General features: G+C 48.0%; 1 protein-coding gene across 3 annotated transcripts in view; it reads left to right on the top strand.

Moving 5' to 3' along the window:
* Positions 1-9,919: 9,919 nt before the first annotated feature.
* Positions 9,920-22,051, top strand: part of LOC141958973 (sodium- and chloride-dependent GABA transporter 1-like) — a 53,084-nt gene continuing 40,952 nt past the window's right edge. For 2 of the 3 annotated variants that reach the window (XM_074902115.1, XM_074902113.1), the window contains exons 1-2: positions 9,920-10,057; positions 19,042-19,382. In XM_074902115.1, coding sequence (XP_074758216.1) covers positions 19,148-19,382 — 235 coding nt within the window. In that variant the 5' untranslated portion in view covers positions 9,920-10,057; positions 19,042-19,147. Of the gene's footprint in view, positions 10,058-16,014; positions 16,334-19,041; positions 19,383-22,051 lie in introns of those variants that run through there. The other variant, XM_074902114.1, reaches the window with a different exon arrangement.

Raw genomic sequence — 22,051 nt, 5'->3', positions numbered from 1 at the left:
CCACTTCTACCTTTTTCCAGCATGGAGCAATATGTATTTCTTCTCATCATTAGGATATCTTCAATTTTCATGACTCTAACACTCAACATCATAGTTTTTTGGGGAAGCAGAATTACAGTAGCATTTCATCTTGGTTGGAGCTCGGTTCTCAAACCTTCCCCTGCCTCAGGTGACCATGGTACCCCTCAAGCAAAGAACAGTGATCTGTTGTAGCTCCCAATGAGCTAAAGATGCAGCTGTGCCCTCCCTCCAGCCTGCATCTTAGTTTTTCGGGTGTAGTGAAGCTATGCCCATGATAGACCTAGTGCAGGGGTTAGCTACCAAGGATTGGAGCCACAGCTCTGTCCTCAGCAAACCTCTTGATTTTCCCTTGATCCTGTGCATGTATTGCACCTTGCCAAGGGCCAGTAGAGAACAAAGGGCAGTAGGACCTGAGCTGGAGGGAGCAGGGCATTTTCCTTTGTGAAAACCCTTAGAAGAGCAGGGAAGACTGGTTTCTCAGACACCACGGGCCTTGGGTGATGTTTACATTGTGTGATTTACGGGTGCTCTGCAGTGTGTGTGTGTGGTTTGTGCTTGCATCTGGGGACTTTCCTGAGCTTTTGCTTTCCTGCTGTGTGTCAGGAGAGGCTTGGTGAGGTGCTTTCCTGGTCTTGAAGGGAGGTGGACCTTGCCCAGGTAGCAATAAGAGACAGTAGCCAAAGGACTTGTGTGCACAGCCAAGGGCCAAGAGAGAGGTAATCTGCAGTCATGAGGATATAGGGAGAGTCAGGTTGTCTCGCTGTTCTTTGCTTTATTAGGTTACATGCACTTATGTATGGTACCTCTTACTAATTAGTTAAGTTGGGTTTGAACAGGGTAAGAAGGGAGTAATGTTTATCAAAGGAGAAGATAATATAAGCTTTCAAAAAGCAAGAATTAAATTTTAAAATCTGAAAGGGATGAGAAGATGTGTATATGCTGCCATCCAGTTCCCCCCCACAGGGCTGCAGGGAAGAGCTGGAGCATCAAAGTCAAAGGTTTTATTCCTAAATCTCTTGCTAGGGCCAAGGGAAGAGAAGAAACGTGTCTAACGGCACTTGACAGGGGGCAGTGGAGAGTTTGTTTTGCTTTGTTTTATTCTGAAATTCGGAATAAGCTCTGCCCCCTTGACTGCTCACGGAGCACGATCCTGGCTGTTTTGAATCCCTGACCCATGACTGTGTCTGCAAAGAAGGACATGTATTTTTGGAGCTGTCTGTTCTGGTTTGTCAAGCCTGTGTTTGGAAAGCTATGTGGAAAAGAAAGGGATTCCCAGGGAGAAATGCTTTCAGTGGCTGTGCAAAGCCAGTCGTGGGTGACACTGTCCTGTCTTGCTCTTGGTGACATGCCAAGACCATGCTGTGAAATGGTCTTTTGAGTTTTTTCCTCCTTTTTTTATAGGCTGTAGAATAGTTTCCTGCTGTGTCCGGGTTACAGCCAGGATAGGGCTATCTAGCTAGCTGTCTAGGATGACTGCTCTGGAGCAGAGGTGTGCTCACACTTGTTATTTGCCAGTGGCCACTAGACTTTTCCAAATTATGCTTTCTATGGTGTCAATAGTAGTCTCTGGAGAAGTGTGAGTGATTACAGGCAGTCTGGTGCCTTTTTTTACCTTGCATGTCAACGGGAGATGAAACGAGCTGCTTTTCCTCATGGAGAAATAAACCCACTGCCAAACAAAAATGCAACTTGTCACTTTCCCATATCCTGGAGAAGGGCCATTGCCACGTCGTGCAATATGAACCTCCCTCCCCATGCACTAGCTTTGAAGTGAGGATGACCTGAGAGCTGGAGGCCACTGTTTCTTGACCAGGCTCTCCAGGAGCAGGGGGCCTTGTGCTGCGATACCTCAGGCAGTGCACAGGTGGGCCCAGGAGCTGCTGAAGAAAAATCCCAGCAGTGGTGAGGAACAGTGGTGTAAATCGGAAACCCTGGGTTAGCCTCTTCAGGATGGTGGAAGGCAGCCTGGCAATGGGAACTGGCCCAGGGCTGGGGCTTAATCTCATAACTTTGGGTAAAACTGTCCAGGCACTGTTATTTTTCTGTGTTATGCTTTTGGATAAGTATGAATTCCCCAGGTGGGCTGGGGGACTGTGGCTCCCATTAGCACCGGTGTGATACGTACATCAGTCATGTAACAGGGAGATGGCGGTGGAGGCCTCTCTCCCATGCCCCGTGCAGCCCTGTCCCATGGGTGTCTGTCCTGTCACCAACACTGGACTCTCCCATTCCTGGCTGCTTTTGTAGGGCTCAATTTTACACCCAATGCTCAGCTAAAGTGTAAGCTAAAACGAGCCTGGGGGCAGCCTCCAGCTGTCCTGTCCTATAAACCTCCTTGTCCAGGAGCCCAAGCATGGGAGTGTGTGTCTCTGTGTGGGTGAGCGGTGCGGTCAGGCACAGGTAGTTTTTTTCAGAGACTGTGGGTGAATGATATTTGAATGTTTTAAGAACATTTGATTTTACAGTGACAAATTGGGAAAATACCAGGAATTAATTCCCCCCCCTTTTTTTTTTGTGTTACCTGCCTTAGAGAGCAGTTAAAAGATGCAGCTTTTTAAAGTTATTTGGTGCCTAAAACTTTACATAATGTAATTTTCAGTATGACTCCTGACCCCAGCATCTTTTGCAATTCAAGACAGCGGTGGCATTTCCCTTGCATTTGGGGGTGGTCGAGCTCAGTCCCACTTTCCTGCATCCCTGATCTCCAGGCAGTTGGAGTTGGGCTTTATCAGGGCAGGGGAGTGCTGACCTGTGTGGTTACTTTTGTGGGGTCTCTCCAAGCAGCTGTCACAGCCTACAGTTTGGGGGGGCAGATGCAAAGCCTTTGCAGTTCAGTCCTCGGGCCCTGCAAGGCTTCATGTGAAGGGGAGAAGGGCAAAAGGGGGCTCGTCCCTTTCAGAAAGTTAGAGTTACTTATCTCAGATGTGCATCTCCACATGGCTGCATCTGTGTTGGGGCATCGGGGAGAATTACGCTTTGGTATTTTTTTGTGTCTAAATCACAACCACTGATGTCCATGTTGTGACAGACACTGGTGAGTAAATATGTTGCTGCCGGTGTTTGGAGTTTGTGAGCATACAGATCTTGACTATAAGTAGACGTAGTTTGTCGTCTTGGTAAAACTTTCTAAAGTCTTGCCTCTCTGTAAGGAAGGGAAGTGTGTTTTACTGACTCTGGGCAGAGGTGTCAGCAGCACCTTCTTGTTGTTCTGGCCAAAGTCCGTATGGGCTGACTACCGCACATCAAATGGCGTCAAAGCAATTTCCCACCATCCGCTTCTATCAATAGAAGCAATTCCCCCAGGCGTTTAAACACGATTGTTGCAAACAAGGGCTCGTTTTGGATGTGTGCCTCACGTGGGCAAGGAGCAGCAAGGATGCAGACTGGAGACATTTTCCCCCACGGTGCAGGCACCATCCCTTCCTACGTGGTGATAAATGAGGTTGCACCTGCGTGGCACTTCACAGAGGAGCTGGGCCTTTGTTCTTCCTTCTCCTCTTGTCCCCAAGGCCCATGTACTTACCATGATGGAGCACCTGCGGTGGGCATGGGTTACACTGCCTCTTTTGTTAAATTGCCCTGGCTTGCATGTCATACTCAAATTCAGCCTCTTTTTTCTCCACACCTATCACATTTTTCCCCACACCCCTATGCTTTTGAGGTCAAACACAGTCACTCAGTAAGGCTTCTTCTCCCTCTAGGAGAATGCTGCCATGCAGTTGTGCTGAGAAGTGGCATCAGTATGACTGTACTTATGCTGAATTTAAAGCACCTACCTCAGCTTTTATCAGCATAAGCCTCTTAATAAAGAGGGGAAATATCATACAGTCTCCTTGCAGGGTTATACCAATGATGTGATTAGTAAATGTAAGTAAATGTGCTACTTTCATGTAAAGTAAATGTGCTACTTTAAAGTTAGGATATGTGATTTCAGTTAAATTTTCCAAAGTACATTAGGACACTTCTATTTATGTTCCATTCATATTAATTTTAATTTGTATTAAGTCCATCAGGATCAAGTTCGAGCTAAGTTGAACACAGTGTTACTTTTCACATTGCTTTGGATGGATTAGAAGCAATAGAGCTAAATCATCACAGACCCTTGTGAGAACAGTTTCACTGATAGAAAGATGCTCAGGTTTTTTAACTACATTTATCAAAACAACCTGCAGACACAGGCACAATTTTATCAACGTGACTATGTCCACCTATCACCAAATAGTCTTTAAACTAGAATAATCATGCTTGCAAAGTGGGCTGCTCTGATTTAATTTAGTCTAACTGGTTTTGATTTAGACGGGCAGCACTGCTTGCTTATGCGTAGACAAAACCTAAGAGAGCTCCCTGCTGTGGGTAGGTACTGTAAACCTGCTGTTACACAAGTCCTACCAGAAGTCCTTCTCCCTGCAAAAATCCTGTGGTTGTGTCCATGATAGCTCTCACTTCTGGTTCCCAGGGCCTCGTGACTCTTGTTGGTGTGCTGGCCGAGGTATTGATACCAGGAGGCATCAGAGGGGCACTGGGCATCCAGTTTCACTCAGATGCCCCTACTGACAGGGGAGATAGCTGGGAAAACAGGGGCAAGGGGAGACCGTGCCATGCTGAGTCTACTCCCAAATCCCACCATGGACACCAGTGGTACATGGCCTTCTGGCCCCTGTGGGGCCCTCTGGCAACACCAGTGTCCCTGCATCACCTGGACCCCAGGCATGCTTGCAGTCTGGGGACTCTGGCCTTCAGAGCATCTCTGGAGGAAGCTAAAAGCCCACAGGCAGGTGCTGTACCCTTGTCAGTGCTTAGAGACTAACCAGCGGTCAGCTTGAGAACTTTCTGGCAGCTCCTGGGAGGCAGGCGCCGGTAATTAAACCTCACACTTCAGAAGGGCAACTCAGGTCTGTCTTTGCCCAGCAGGAAACAGACTCTGTGTTGCAGTGAGGTGCTGTATCTATCAGGCTGATGAGATGAAGGGGCTGAGCTAGCCACAGGTATAGGCCATCCTCAAGCACCACCAGCAGCTTTGCTGCAGCCAGAGAAGGAGACATTGTGACAGTGCAGAGGCCTGAGCTTTCACTGCGCTTTAGCTGTTGACAAAATCAATAGGCATGATACCCTGTGTGAAGCAGTATTTCTCTCTTTGCAGAAACTTCCATATATACAGCTTTTTTTTAATTTCAAACAAATGGAAAAATTGGTCACACACCTAAAAGCACTCTATCCAAACAAACTGGAAGTGAAGGCTCTTTATTGAAAGAAAGTAGGGAAAAATGCCATTGTGACCTCTTTGAATGCATGGATTTTATTTTAATGGCCTTTTCTTTCTCTTCTACCTAATATTCCCTCTCCTCCTGTAACACATTTCAGGACTTGTCAGATTGATCTTCTTCATTTTGTGCTGGAGGACTCTTGGTCCTTCAGGTTTCACTTGCTGACCAAAAGCTCAGTGCTGATAAATCTTTAGCAGAGGAAGCTTTTCTCCCAGGCATTTCTCAACCACATGAGTTAAGGTGAAATGCACAGGACAAACAATAGAAAAAACATTGAGCTTAACAGAACTTGGCTCTTTCACAGTGGATAAAGTCTTACTGCCAGTATCTCCAGTGACATTATCTCACTAGTTCTCCCTGTCTCCAGAGTATTCCAGGGGAAAAAAATGAATAGGTGAGGCCTGAACAAAAGTGCTTCAACCCAATCTGTTTTTCTTTTGCAGGTCACCTTTAAGCTCCTCCAGGGTGAGTATTCCTTTTCTTTTCTCATACTTATTTCTAGTCTTGTTCTTACTATATTTCTTTTACATCTTTTGTTCCTCCACATGTTCTGCTTTGTTTGCACTGCTGGCAGTGGAAGTGATTTAAAAACGTCCAGTCTTTGATACAAGTGATCTCCAGAAGAAATTGTTCCCAAGGGCTCCTAGCAGCTGCAGGGGCAAGTGGCATAAATTAGATTTAAGACCAGTGGGTGAAGGCAACTGTAAATAAAAGTGCTAGCAGTGGAAAGTATTGGACAGGTTTCTGGAAGAAGGATATCTCAGAGAAGATGGTTGTCCCAGGAGCATGCTTGGCAGCCAGTGGAAAAATATAAATGTGTGTGCAAGACCTTACCCAATGCCATAGGACTGGGTCATCCTACCTTGACTGGGAGCAATTGCACAAGTTGCCCAAGGTCAGGAGGAGCCCAGTTGGCTCCCAACCACTGGCTGGCAGGATTGCTGAGGTTGTGGAGGAGAAGGCCATGCCTCAGGCTGGGCTCAGAAAAGCAGCGCCTGCCAGATCTGCTGTGGTGGCCAGCTTTGCTTTCCTTTGGAGGTGGTGGACTTGGTGGGCTTAGTCAGAGCCAGGCAGCCTCACAGCTAGTAGCAGCTCTTTTCAGTGAGCACAGCCCTATTCCTCTTTGCAAATTATCCTTGAGTGATTATACTTCTGCTTATTTTACGATGATTGTGCTAATGATTTTTGTAAATGAATTTTAAACGAAGAGATGGCGAGCCTGATTATTTGGCTGCTTTTACTGCTGTCATCACATCCAATAGCTGTTACTCAGAAAACAGTCTTTGCACTTGTGTTTACTCACCCAGATTATATGGTGGTGTTGGGCTCTTTTGCTGGATACTTCCCAAACCACCAAAAGCTTTGGAGGTGGCAGCCCAAATGCTTCAAATATGAATACTCAAGCCAGCAAGTATTTGTCTGAGTATCTGCCAAGCTCCCATTTTTTTGGGAACAAGCTGGTGAATCAAAATTTAGTCTCATGAATGTTTATGGACAACAACCAAGAGAACAGGTCCAAATCCCACCCTTCCAAACAAATTCCGCTTCTCTCCTAAGGCATGTTTCCAAATTCATTTGGGTTTACCGGTCCGTGTCCAGTTCGAGCCAAATATGAAATATGCATGTACTCCCTTCTTTTCTTGGTCCCACTTTCCTTTCTTCTGGGAAATGAAGGGATTGCTCTGACTGATGCTGAGAGACATTCTTGCTCCTAGTGCCTTTGATACTGCCTGCTTCTGCCTCTAACTCACACAACTGCTACACAGAAAACACTTGTTGCTTTCAAATACAGTTTTTATCCCTTTAGTGGAAATGACTGCTTCCTGGCCTGTTTTTTCTCTAGACCACCAGTGCATGAAGTGGGGAGCTGGTTTGCTGTGCTTCCAGTGACAGGATTGAATGTCTTCACCTATGGCAACTGGTGTTTCCAGCAGACCTGCTACTGTTCTCAGGTGTTCCTCAGCCAGGACTTTGTGGGGAGCTGTGAAAATGCATATAACAGGCTCGTTTTCTGGGACCTGAGATCTGCACCTGCCCTGCAAGCAAACTGCTGCCATCTTTCTCTGTCTTTTTATTTTAGGAGGTGTCACATCAGCAGTGGGCCTTGAGGAGAGATTGAAGACCAAGAGGGAACAGTGATGGACAGGCTAATGCCAGGCATGGTATGCTCAGGAAAGTTATGATATCTTGGTAGCTGAATTTTCATTCCTTTTGACAAAACTAGTCCAGGGGCTTTGCTGCTGGCCCCCCACTGAAACTACCATCTGCAGGTACCTGCTCTAATTTGGTTTGTTTGGCTGAAACAAATCTGACCTGGTAACACAGCATTACATTCAAAAAACCCTTTGCCAGCTTGGGCCCCGTGGCAGCTGCAAAGCAAGCGTGGCAGATGAGGGGGAGCTGAGCCTCCTACATGGTCCAGCACATCCAGGGCTGCGCCCGTGCTTTCCCCAGGGGATGGGGGAAGCACACCTCTGCCGGTCCCACTTCCACCGAGAGCTGGGAAGAAGCTCTCCAAAACACTGTAAGCCTTGGGCAGGGACTCAGTCTCCCTCCTGTGGGACTCAACTGTCATCACTTCCAGGAGAGGCCCATGGCATGATGGACAATAATGATTACGCTGTTCTGCACTGCACACTCCCCGTCCTTGCAGATCTGGCCAGTGCAGGCTACACTCACATGCAAAAATGCAGAATGGGTTCTCTAGGGAGCGAGGGCAGCACATTTTCACTGACTGTTTTTATCCTAGACAAGAGTCTAAAGGAAAGATTTATGAGACAGTTGTAGTTTACCTCTCTTTTATGAACTGCTAAATAAGAAGTACTCAAGTTCACAGAGTGGCGTGGGGAACACAGGCTCCATGGCAGAGGAGAGGAATCAAGGTGCTGTCAGACCCCTGACTCGCTCTCAGAAGGGATTTCCACTCACAGCATTTACTTCAGATTAGAGAGGATGCCTTTTTGTCAGGATGCCTCCAGCCTGCATGCAATCCTCCCACTCAGGTCTCAAACCATCCTGGGTTTACCCAGCAAAGATAATTTTCTTTTGTCATTTTCCCTCTTGCCAGCTCTCCTGGCACCACTATCTTTCTCCTTTAATGGCCGAAATAACCTGGTGGGGGTCTTACAGCCTCCTCCATGCTCTTCTAGTGCCTGCTTAGCCTGAAACCTGATTTTTAAATATAGCCCATTAGCAGGATATTAGCACATAGATGGAACCACTAGCAGCAACCTCAACAAAGATGTAAGAAAAGCCTGTTTTCCCACCTATCCATATGGGTTAAGGGCTATGGTAGGTGAGCTGTGTTAGGTTTAGCTGTGATGGGTTGTGGGTGCAATTGCATGCTCTAAGGAGACACAGGGGACTTCTAAAGAAGATGAGTTCTGTTAACAAGGAATAAAACATGTGGGATCGCTGGAGTACCCTCAGCTCCCCCTGATCATCCAGGGAGTTGGTGTGAGGTCATGGCTAGGATGAAGCAAACCCTCATATATGGGCTGAAGGGTATGGGGGGAATCCAGGTCACTGGTCATGTAGTCTCCACAGCACTGAAAGCTGCTAAGTGTACTTTTGCCACTAATTTAAGCATACCTAGCTCTGCTTTCACACAAAGAGAGGAGCTGGTAAGTGAGAAGGTGTCATTTTTACCTACAATCTCTGGGCAAAATTATTCTTTGATTCACTTGGGCTCCTTCCCCTGCACCTCTGAAAATGCTGCCGCTAATAAGGCAATGCTCACAGAGCCAGCAGCTCCCACACTCCGCCTTTGCAAGAGACTTCTCCGTGTTCCCAGTGGATGCAAATTGTCTTGGGCCTCAAAAAGGAAAAGAAAAGGGAAATAAAGGGTTCACTCAACCCCTTTTAGAGCCAATGACAGGATTTACACACTAAACAACTGGTCATTAGCATGTGGCTCCTTTCCTTGGCTGGTGGCTGGTAGCTGACACTTCAAGTAAGAAGGATCTCCCTTCCTCTGCCTTTCTCTTCCACACCAAAAGCCTGACCCACAGCCAGTAGTGCACTTGACCATTGACACCGTGGTGTCCTTTGGGACAGTTCCGCCTGAGCTCTGTGTGCCCTCTTCCCCCTTCACAGGGCTGCATTGTTACAAGCCTGGGCCTGTGCAGGGGCTGTGTTGAGCAGAGCTGTGTGAAAGCAGGAGAGGCTTATGGTCAGAGACTCAACCTCCCTGCCACACATAGTGTGTGAGACCTCTGCATCCTTTGCATGGCTACAGCCAACCCTGCCTGTGAAGAAGATGGAGACCACTGTCTGACTGCAAACATGGAGGGCAAGGAGTGTGTGCACAGTGTCTTTAGCGTGGCCTCTTAGGTACTGCTGCAGCCATCCTTGCAGAAACTGCTGCAGCAACATGGGTACAACCAACCCCATGCAATCCCCTCACCTGTTGTCTCCCTCATTTTCTGGCCCCATGCCCTTTGCTCCTGCCCTCCCTCCTGCCCATGACCTTGGAGCCTCTTCTCTCCCAGAGACGTGTGTTTTTCCAGTGTTTCTGTGTACCCCCCCGCCCCACACCCGTGACATGCAGGGTGTTGATTTGACTGGACGTGAACTCAAAGCTCATTAAGGGCTCATCGATACAGGCAATGAGTAGCTGTGTGGGGTGAGGCAGGGCGAGAGGGGCCCCACGGCAGGAGGGCTCATAGTTCCCCTCTGTGCTCAGGAGCAGGTTAGTATGTGCCTCTCTGGGCTGGTGTCTCTGTGAGCAGCTCTGTGCACCCCAAGGACCCCCAACTGGCCAGCACCGTGAGGTAGGTGCGTCCACGGGGACAGCCGTGTCTAGTCTTGGGGACATGAGCGCTGGGGCCAGGGGAGGGATCATTGCAGCGGTGGTGGAGAAGAGCCGATGGCCTGCATGAGCATCCCTGGGGAAGTGTTATTGAAGGTGCTGAGCAATCCTCCATCCACGCTGGGTTGGATGTGGGGCTGAGGGGCTCTGCACCCTGAGGACAAGGGGGTATGAAGGATGGTTTCTGCCTTCCAAAAGGTGCTGGAGAGGTGAGCAAATGGGGACAGAGCGGTGGGCCCAGAGCAGCACCCAGAAGTGATATTTGGGACCTGAAACATGGAAAGCTTCTCACAGTGCCTGTGGGGAGATGTAATGAGCTTAAATGATGGCTCAGTAAAGATGCTGTAACAGCACTTAAGTGAAGCCCAGGGCAAATTACCCTGGGGACGGTCTGGTCTCCGGTGGGTAGGGCTCAGGGGATGGGCTAGGTGATATGCATAGAAAACGGATTGGTACAGCTGCGCCTCCCTGGGGCTGGGACAGCTCTTCCCAGCCTTGTGCACTCCAGACTCAAGGGTCAACCCAAACCCACAGCCATTTCAGGCTCTTGGCACCCCTTTGCATAGGTCCTGCAATCTCTGGCTGCCTCTGACAGTGGAGCTGAGCTTCCTTCCTTTCCTATACAGTTGCTGGGGGGTTTCACGGGGCTATATCTGTGCCCTTCATTCCTATCTATTTCCAAGCGACTCTGCCCCTGAAGGAGGTGTCTCACACCCTAGGTGAAGCCCTCCCCATCCCTCTGACTTTACAGCACTGGAGAAATGGCCAAACTTATCCGCCTCCTCCCGCCCCTCCTACCTACTCCCTGCTCCCCACCTCCCATGAGTGCTGCTTGGATGAAGAGACAGCCGCAGCCTGGCTACAAAAGGCTCCCCAGTTTGCTGGTGACCTTGCTGTGATTCTGCCAGAGCCTGGTGGAGACCTCCAGCACATTTAATTTCAGTTTTTCTCCCTCCAAGAGAAGCTCTGCAACAGTTCAAGATTTTGTTCTGAGGAGAACAAGAATCAGGCTGAAGACATGCAACTGGAAATGTATTTTCTTCTGGATAAACTTAATGGGAACAAAGAACAAATAATTAATGTGGGAGGGTAAACCTCCCCATGATGCTGGGTCCTGGTTGCTGGGAATAGAAAAAGTGAGTGCCATGCCTGGCCCCTGTGGAGATGCTCATGCAGTAAAGGCTATGCCTGGCCCAGAAGGGTCAGGGTCCCCTGTTACGGACAGACTGTGTGAGCTGTGGCTCAGGTGTCTTGTCAAGGCAACGGGGACAACAGCCTTTTCCTTCATCTGCCTTATCTCCTGATATCACAAGCCCCAGTGGAAGAGCTGGTCCTTTGGCACTGCTGTATCACGCATTGCACAAGAATTAGAGAGAGAAGGAAGATCTGAATGTTAAAGTAGTAGAGATAGAGATAACAATGCCCAGCTAGTTGCAGGCTGATCCTAGACAGTGGGGCATAGTGTCCTTACTGGGTAATGAGCACATTTTCTGGGCTGTTTCAAGGAAAACCTCAGCCAAGGAGCTGCTGGCTAACAGTGCTCATGCATGGTTCCTGTGGAGGGACCTGGCTCTTCTGTTCTCTATTTTCCACCCCAAAAAAAGCATATGAACAAATGGAGCCTTGCAGCAGCCTCAAGGCTCTGGGGCATGATTATCTCTCTGGTTTCATGGAGAAGGAGAACAAAGAGTTTGGCATCTGAAAGTGTGGCACAGATTTCCTCTTCGGCTTGGCTGTGCTGCAGCAGGAAAGTGATGTTGTGCTCTGTGTAGTGAGGCTCTGGTCTTTCTTGGAGCTGAATACGTGTGCCAGAGTGGCGCTGGGCAGTTTTACAGGTGCCACATTTTGAATGAGCTCTTGGTGCCTTGATGCAGCACTCAGTAGCTGCTGCGACCCTACCCAGAATGAGCAGAGGGAATGTCTGCATTTTGTCTCCTCCTTCTCCAATCTATCTTCCCTTTTGTGCTTTCAGCTGAATGCTGTAGCAGAGATTTTTGAGGCAGTGCAGGTTTTTACCTGCTCGTTATTCCAAGGTGCTGGCCAGGGTGGAGCAGGCTGGACTCATCTGTGCCATGTGGATGGGGAATGTCCCCAGCTGCAAGCTTCCTGGCCTCAGGGTACACCAGTGGACAGTCCTTTGCTCCTCTGCCACACAAGGTGAGGAGAGATCACTCCTCTGCCATGCTGGACACTTCAAGGCATACTCTGGATCATTCTCATGCTTGTTTATGCTCTTTCCTTGTCAATTATTTTTTTCTTTATTCACTTTTTTCCATTATTACATTGTGGCAACAAAGTCCAAGGTGACTTTCTTAGGTGAATGTCATCACTTTCCATTGCAAGAGAAATTTTGCCCAATTTGCTCTGTTCAATGACATCACACACAAAAAAAAGAAAAAACCTAAAAAACCACCAAAAACATATCAAGCCCAATACAGCAAATAACCACTGACATTACTTACGATGTCTCTGGAGGCGCATCAAATCCAGCTCTACGTGTATGAAGTTATTATTTCCCCCCTCACGCACTGCACAGCCATGCCTTTTGCAGAGTACTTGTGACTCCTGTCAAGATGGGGAAATCTACTGCTGTGAAGGCCACAGCCTCACAGAGGATATTGCTGCAGTTCAGGGTTTGAGCTAAAATCTTGGCTCAGAGGCACAGTTTTGGTAAGGTAGTGGCCGACAGGAGCAGTAACTCACGCTGCATCCACTGAGCTGTGACACTGCAGCCTCTGGGGAAAAAGTGCCAGCAGGGATGCCAGCCCACACCGTGGTGGCAGTGCCTGGACCCCATGCTGGGCTGTAATGAAAAGGAACAGGAGATATAAGGCAAGTGAGAAATTCCAGCTGAAATTGTTCTCTGTGCTCATTTTTAGGCACTTCTGCTCCAGCTATGTTCTTGTTGAAGTCACTGGAAGGTTTAGTCTCCCTGGAGTGGGATTGTCTCTTAGCAAGGAACAAGGCAGGCAGAGGAGGCCAATTAATGTTATTCCTGGATTGTGAGTACAAAAACGTGGAGAAATACATGCAAAACATCAGCTTCTGTCCTAGAGGAGGAACAATGAGTTGGGTTTTTTTTTGCTCAGCAGAACTAATGATACCTGCTTTTCACTTCATAATGTCCTTTGTCCTTCCACCTCTCATGACGGGTCCCTTATGGCAGTGCTTACTGTCTTTCTAGTCCCCCACACTAGCCCCCCCATCCTCAGTGTTCCTGCCTGTCTGCCACATCTCCAGGCTGCCCTCCTAGGAGATGCCTCTCTCCTCCCTGGTCCCCTGCACACGGGCTGGCTGGAGCATGGTGCATGACGAGGACCTCCTGGGGTCACCCTACAGCCCTTCCTCGGGAGAAGCACTAACCTGAGTCTCTTCCCTCCCTCCGTTCCCTGTTTCTTGAGGAACTTGATGTCTTTGAGGGCTGTGCTCCTTTTTTCAGCTATGGGTGAAACTTAGCAGTGAGCTCAAAAAGTAACTGGGGTTGGGAACAGACAGATGGGTCTTTGTGCAAGAAAGCTGGGCTAAAAATGTCCATGTTTCTTCAGGCAGGGCAAAAGAATTACATAGCAAAACTATATAAACTACTAGTATCGTGAAGCTAGCATGCCAGCTTGTGCTATATAAGAAAAGGAAAACAATTCTGAATTTAATCAGCACATTTAAACTGGGCAGAAATAGGCCTTTAATCTTTCTGATGTGGTAATTTCACTGAGGAGGATGGAGACAGGGATGCCTTTAAGCCACTTGTCTGTCTTTCCCAATCTCAGAGGTGGTGGGGGCTCAGGGAGCTGCCTGCAGCTGGGCTCGGAGGCTGCTACAAGGGGAACGGGATGTGGCCTGGCCTCAATCCTCATGCTGCTGCAGTTACTCAGGATGGATCTGGAAGTCTGTGGGAGCCTAGGAAGAGCCCTGACAGCTCTCTGCTCCCTGGGAAAGCTTCTCAAGTGATAGGATGAGCTTTAAAGAAGAGCACTAAAACAGCTTAGAGGATGCATCGTTTGCATTGTTCAAAAAAGGCACAAACCCCCTGCTTTCCTTGGAGGCAACATGAGGCAGCCCCAGCCACTGAGGTGAGAGCAGCAGTGGTGGGTGAAGCAGTCTGTGGCTGGGAGCAGGATCTGACCCTGCTTCCCCCTGGAAGAGGAACCAGAAGAGATTCAAGCAGGCATCCAGAGCCAGGGAGGGCACTGCAACTGCTGACCAAATTCGTCCTCTGTGTGTAATACAAAAATCGAGGTGCCACTTGGCAAAGTGACCATGCAGTAGGCTGCAGCCAGGTCCAGCAGCTCAGCAGTTCTTCACCTGCTTTTTTCAGGGCCGTGAGGGACTGTCACAGCCCTCCCAGGATCGCAGCTGTGAGATGTGTTCTGGCCTCATGGGGACATGCTGTTTGTTTAATGGTTTACAAAACACCAACTCATGCCCCCCCTTGCCCCCTCACCTCATCTGGATGCTCATCTGGATAGGGATGTGGTGTGGTACCAACCTCACCTGCCACATCATCGGGAGGGATGCAGCTCACCCAGGGCTGCTGGTGGAGGAGGGAGGTTGGGCAACAGCTGCATGTCAGACCTGGTCATCAACAACCCAAATCTCATGCAGAAGGGTGGAAAAGCTGGGTGGACGTGAAGGCCACCCAGCAGCTCCATTACCCAAGTGAGCTGATTTACTTTCTTATCGCATCCTCTGTGAGTGCTGATCTCTCCTCTGATCAAGCAATCACTTCTCTTCAGGTGAAGGGAGGTGAAAGGTTGGGTGTCTGCAGTGGCTGCCTCTTGGGCAGCATGTGGAGAGGGCTATGAAACATGAGATAACCCTGAGAAGGTTCCATGTGTGTCCAGCACCCCAACAGCATCCTCAGGCTCCCATGGGGGGCTCTTCCCAAGACCCTCCAGCTGTCATGGATGAGGGAAGCTCAAGCATATGCTGCACTGCAGCAAGCAGAAAATCAGCTGAGCATCTGCTGTGCCCTGATCAGCTGGTCACAGCTTTAAACAAGATGCAAGAGCCTTGGGGTTACTTGGCTGTCATTAAAATGGTGTGGATGGAAGGAAAAGTCTAATTGACTGAACAACAGCCTGTGCCATGTAATTAAACTAATTGTGGCTCTACCTGCATGGGTCAGAAGTGTTTCGTGTGGTTGTTAAAACACTGACAAATAGGAGGTGGGGAGGTGTGAAAGTATTTCTCGCACGCGTTTCCACAGGTAATTTTGCTGTTTCATTTTGGACAGTTTTATACTCTTGAAATGTTTGGTTTCTGTCAAATTTGAGGAAACTGTTAATATTTCACACTGAAGCAGGGGAAAGCAAAAAGGTCACCATTGTTAGCAGTTTCAGGCAGCAGCGTTTCAAGTGGAGGTAATACTCTTTCAGGGTATTTTCTTATTTGAAGTGAAATTCCTCAAAACAGGAGGGGAAGGACTGTTTACCAGAATGTGTTTCAGCCTGGCTCTGCACCTGCTGGGGACCATACAACTGTTTTTATTGACTTACGCAGCAGAAGACCAAGCTTTCTGCACAACTCGGTGAAACTCAGGTCACTACTTTACTGCTCGGGATTTATGACCATAGCTTTTAGTGATTGTTTTGAAAATCTTGGCTTCAGAATATGATGTGTTTAAAAGAAGCCAAATGAGAAACCTGCTATAGTGTCATCTTTAAACTCTTTGACCTTGTTTTCAGGTCCTTGCAAAGCAGAGCCCACCTCCAGCTTGTGGCTCTGCTCTTATTGATTATCATTTTGAGTCCTTCAGGCGTTTTGCTGTGCCCAAAACACCGTGTGCTTTTCAGAATGAATAATGTGACATGACAGAGAGCTGCTGAACCAACTCTGATCTCTCTAGGCTGTTAGCACAGGGCAGAGCCCTGCACTTGTGCTGGAGGAGACCCATGTGGATAAGTGGAGGGGCTGGTACATTTTGTCCCAGTAGGACCACTTGTCCAGCATGTGAGCTGATGTCTAAACATAGGAGCCAAACACTTAGCCTGGAGCAACTGATGCCTATATTTTTCCTGGTCAGAGCTGCATGTCCAGGGAAGGACATGGCGCATCTGGGCTGCAGGACATGCATGAGCCTTTCTGCCCTAATCATCCATCACTGTAGAAGACAGGACAGTAGGTGGGATGAACCTTCAGTGGGTTATCTTGACTGTTTTCCTATTTCTTCACTGTGGATAAACTTCTATAAATCTAGTTTATCCTTTCTGAGCTGGAGATGAAGGACCTCACTTCTCAGGTAAGAAAAAACTATCAGTATGGTCTGCTGCTTCTCTGTCATCCTACCCCAAATATATGAAATATGAGGTGTGATCATCTAGCTAGAAAAGGGAAAAGAGCATGGGGAGAGCAGGATATATACATACTTTTTAAAGATAGCATCTTACCTACTGTTTTTTGTCTCAGAAAAAAAAGTGAGTCAAAATGGCTTCTGCTGAGCCTAATTTGTTATGTCTCCAGGCATAGCTAATTATCCTGACTTAGCCCAGCGCTGAATTCTTCCCAGGGGTTTTGGTGCTATTTCTTCTGTTTTGATTTATAAATTGTCTTTATTTTACTTCCCTCCTACATGTTCTGTAAAATCTTTTTGCTCCCTGCCTTACTGAGGAGCCAGGAGCTGGTGTGACAGTGCTATCACAAGGTGTAGGATAGAAAGGGGATCTGTTCACTGAAGCCTTTGCGTTGGGTGTCCAGCAATGATTTGTTGTGGTGTCTGCCTTATGGGCTGTGTGAAATGGTCTCTTCTCCCCAGAAGGCTTTTTTGTACTGCCACTTACGTCTGGGCTTACTTGGAACCATCCTTGTGCTAGAGGAGTTGTGAGGCCCAGGGCTGGCTCATAGGCCAGAGGGCTTTGATTACAGCCTTCATCCCACAGCAAGGAGATTTTTGGCTTCTCTACTGACGTATCAGAATGGATTACAATTATTTTCTGGTTCAGCCATTCCCTTCACAGTTGACACAGTTTTTCTAACCTCAGTGACAAATTCTGTGGGGAAAGGAAATCCATCTGCTGGAATCATGGAGTGTCAATTGTAGTAAGTAGGAGCCAATATTGCCATTGAGCCTGGGCTTGGGAGACCATCTCTCTTCAGGATGTTTTAGAAACGGTAGTTAATAAGTCTCCCAAGCATCCCATGGGGCAAGTAGGTACTGTTTGTGTAGGAGACAATACTGCCAAGAGAAAGCTCCTCAACCAATGCCAACTTTAACTGCTAGAGCACGCCACCTCTTCAAAGCATTGCTTTGTGCTTTGTTTCCTGATATACTCACTCTGTTTTCCTTTTTTTTTTTTTTTTTTTTTTTAATGTGTGCATCTGGGAATGTTTTTGTCAACAGACTTCTCTGGGAAATTTAGCCCTGGTTACTCTTATGGCTCCTAGTGGAGGCTTAAATTTGGCTCTGCATAAAATGGGCTGAGAACTGGGTGCGAGCCAAAGCCATGCCAGAACCAGATCCTGTCTTCTGCAGTGGCTGAGGGCAGATGCTGAAGGGAGAGGATAAAACCAGGAAAAGTAGGGAGTGATACTTCCTTGGAAGAGTCCTTCAACCCCCAACAACTTGCAGCTCAGGGATTCCCTGAACCACAATGGTAGCACCTGGTGGATTTTTTTTTTCTATTATTTTTCCTCTTGATTTTCTTATTGCAGTCATGTAAACTCTTAGCATCTAGCATGTTCTGGGGTGAGGAGCCTCACTCCATAGCTGTGCATTTTGTGGAGTATCACCTTTTGCTCTTTTTCAACCTACTACCTGCTGTCTTTATTTAATCCCCATAGTTCTTGTGTCAGAAATAGTGAATACTCATATTCTATAGCGCTGATACATATATAGGCCCCTGTCAGTCACCTCTTCCTCAGGACAATGGATCCTGGTTTATTGAACCTTTCCTCACATGGAAGATGTTCCACACTTCTGAGCATCCTTTTGGTACTTCTGTATGCCTTTTTCTGACTTTGCAATAGCTTCTGTAAAGGGAAGGAAGAACAGCACTTAGTTTTCAAGACATAAGTGCAATATTATTTTATATACTGGTGTAATAATGTAGACTGTTCTTGCTTTCTTTCTGAATTTTTTTGATGTGCTGGTTATATACTTCTTAGGGTCTAAAATCAATAGAAATATTCCTTAATTTCTTTGTCAGACTTGTCCAATTAATCCTCAGGACTTCAGAGTCCTGACTTAATGGGATTTCAGTGGTTCACAGGCTGGCTATAGTCACTAGCAAGCATCATCTGAATACACCTGGTGATAACAATATCACATGTGACATGGTGTACAAGGAGGTGCCGAGGAGATGAGCGATTTCCTTGCCACGCATTGCAGGTACACAGCTGTGGTCATGGCTGTGTTGCTGCCATGACAGGGAATTAGGGCATGGGATTGCAATGTGGGACATGTCTGTAGTGGAGGTGCCATTGTAAAGCTACACCTTCACAACCATGCATGGCTGGCTGGACCACATGATCTCTCAGATGGCTCTGTGGCTTGTGCACTCAGTTTTGGGCTCCAGACCTGGGGAATGGTGCACCTCCATCATGTCTTTTTCCACCGTTGCTCAGATGTGCTAGATATATTTCTCTGCCTGGACCGCTCTGTGATGGGTCACCCATGGGTTGTAACTTCCCTGCATGCATACTGGTCCTGGAGTTTTTCTTGCAGAGCAGGTGTTGGGATGAAGAGAAGATAAGATGAGAGTTGCTATGTGCTAGTAACAACCAGGTCCGAGCCTGTTGTTAGCAGTCTACATAACCATGACTCCTCAGAAGGGCAACTGTGGAGCAAGGCAAAATTATCCTCCTTTTTCTCTCTGGGGAAAGCAAGGAAGTATGGATGGGCTGCTCTGATGTGTACCAGTCTATCCAGTGAGTCCATCTCAGACCAAGCAACGGCCCCCCCAAGCCCACTACATTAACACAGGATGCCTTCTTTCTCTACTTTCTCATCAGGAGCTTTGCCCAGTGCTTCCCATTTCATCCATGCTCAGCCAGGGTGGAGGCTGCCCTTCCTGCTCCTTCAGTCCCTAAGCAAGAGTGGCTGTACATCTGAGTGACAATGGGCAAGATGGACACCACGTCCGTGGAGCTGAGCTCTCCCTCCAAGGCGAAGCAGGCAGCCCTGGAGGAGTCAGATCCCAGTGCCTCCAATGCCGTGAGCACCGAGAAGAAGGAGATCCCAGACAGAGGCTCCTGGAAGGGGAGATTTGACTTCTTGCTGTCCTGCGTGGGCTATGCTATTGGGCTAGGCAACGTCTGGCGCTTCCCGTATCTCTGCGGCAAGAATGGAGGAGGTGAGAGAAACGCACAGTGCCTGTGCTCATCCCTGAGAAACCATGTTGCCTGAACAGGCTTTGGTTTGGTGGGGGTCTGGGCATGTGCCTGGTTCCCTGGCTGAGAGCTCTCCCTCATGATGTGAATTGTTATGCTGTCAGGAGACTAGTCTCTGGGCTTTACTAGCAAGTGCCGGTTGGGAAGAAGCAGCCCAATGAAACATAACAAGAAGTTTGAGTTTTGTTAAGCTTCTGCGGTCCAAATTTGCAGCAGAGTGTCTGGGATCATTTATTTACAAGGAGGGCTACGTACATAGGCCCCCAGCTGGATACTGGGGCATTCCCAGGGAAATCAATATCTGCCAATGTTAAGTTTCTCCTCAGTCTAGTGTATTCTCAAGAGGTACTGGTTTTGTATCTGGATTTGGGTCATGTGTCTGAGGAGTTTTGATTAGAAGCTTTGCATGGACCATAGCAGGTCTGTGTAGACATATACACAAGCATACATACATACGTACATGTACACAGGCATGCATGAGTGTCATCATCTATGGAAGGAAATGAGCTTTGACTTTCTACAGTGCTGTGAGAAGGGTCACAGTTGTTGACTCCGTCCTAATGTTTGGAAAACAGAGGCCATGAGAGAAGGTAGCAGCTGGCAAAGGATTTATAGTAACTTGATGCAACTGGTAGCAGTGCCCTCCTCTGTGGACAGCTAACACCAGCTTTTCTTATTCTTTTTATTATTGCGCCACTACAGCCTTTCTTTACCAGTCCTCATCTGAGACTTTGCCAAACCATTGCAAGGCTAGAAAAAGGCAAGCAGATGGGGAAACAGTGCTGGGCTAGAAATCAAGAGATCTGGGAGATCAGCTCCCTGTCCAGCTACAGACTTTCTGCGTGTCTTGGATCAAGTCAGAAAATACACTCATGTGCCTCAACTCCCTTCTAAAATAGTACCATTTCTTCAGCTTTGGCAGGGAGATGCTTCTGTGGAGAGGAGTAGGGGCTGCTTTGATGTCAATAGAGCAGAAGCTCTTTCTTCTCACCTCCCATGCCCGGCTCTCCTGTTGTTTCTGCCTGTTACTAAAATAACCTTCCCTTTCCCCTTGAAGAGCTGCTCACCTCCTTGAACCATTTATTACAACTTCCTACAAAAAGTCCATACCCCTTTGTCTCAGCCTTAAGGCTGTACATATAATTTTAGCATTGCCTGCTAGTCTTCCCATGTTGTTCTTCGCTTCCTTCTTAGCTCCCTTGTCCCCACTGTCATGTTCATTGATGCTGCTCTGAGGGTCTCTTCTCATGCTTCTTTTCCACATCTTTCTTTGCCTTGAATTCCCTTTTCAAAACCCACTTTGTCTTAAGCTCTCATGATTTCTCATACTGCCAGCCCACTTCTGTGGTCCATGCTGTAGTCAATGCTGTGTAGGATGCTCTTCTCTGCCCACCCTGTAAAAGAGGAGAGGGGTCTAATTCCCTGCAGTGGTCTGTCCATGTAGCTCCACGGCATTTAGGGGGATATTTCTCTCAAGCATGTGGACTGAGTTCCAGTGGGACACTGGACAGTTACCATTTTGACATGAAGATTTTGAATTCAGTATGTCATTTTGTGCAGAGGCATGAGTGTGTGGCTGAGCCAGGTGAGGTTTATGTGAATCAGACAGGTCTGCCTAGGGGAGCCTGTGCCACCATCGCTGGAGACGTGGTGTGAGTCTGCCATTTTCATCTAGCCACACAATGGCATCTGACTGCACTAGCCCTCCTCATACAACATTAGCCCCGTGGCTAAGCCCCAGCACTGTTTTTTAGCCCAGTTTCTGTCTGGTGATTGCTGCGCCATCTCAAATGCACCAGATCTGCGCTGCCCATGGCTCTGTCTCCTCACACATAAAGGTGGGGATGATGATATCTATAATTAGATGAGGGGTGTTTTGAAGCTAAAATCAATTATATTTATAAAATCAGCTGAGATCCTAGGATGGAAGGTGCTGTGGAGGTGGGGAGTGCTATCATTAGCATTAGCAATGACATACAGGGTGATCTCTGCCCTAGCAGCAGCAGGCATGCAGAGGGATCAGCCAGCTGTGAGCAGAAATGCTGGACAAATGAAAAGCGTGGATTGATACCTGCCTCCTCTCAGACACCCTGCCTTGCTTGCCAGTTCATGCCGTTTATGGCAGCCTGTATCACTCGTTCCTTTCACCCCTACCCAGCCTGCCTGTTCGCAGGCACGACTGTTCCTGCAGCTGGAAATAATGAGCAGCAAATGGAGGCTGCTGATGCCGGAGACAGGCAGGAGAGCTGACGCACGAAAGCGTCACTGGGAGACGATGCAGAGCAACAAGGAAGGGTCGCACGACATCTGATTCACAATTGGGTGGGCACCGTCTTGGCTGTACCTCGATGGAGGCGCCTGCGGAGCAGAGCAGACTGTGGGTGAGACTCTAATTTTAGCGTCCTGCATGTGCACTGCTCGGAGCACCGTCGTGTGGGCTGCTTCCATTACGCACAGGCAAATTGAACTGAATGGAAATATTGTCATCTCACTTACTGCTGTCACATTGTATCAGCTCACGGCTAATTTGTTCAGCATTGTAATCGGGGACATAATTAGGGGATATTCAGCCAGGGTACAGCAGCCCAGCACCAGACCCACCCTCTGTGGGGAGCAGGTTTTACCTAAAGAG

Source organism: Athene noctua, chromosome 3, assembly GCF_965140245.1.
Source record: "Athene noctua chromosome 3, bAthNoc1.hap1.1, whole genome shotgun sequence".
NCBI lineage: Eukaryota > Metazoa > Chordata > Aves > Strigiformes > Strigidae > Athene > Athene noctua.
This window is presented reverse-complemented; position numbering and strand designations above follow the sequence as displayed.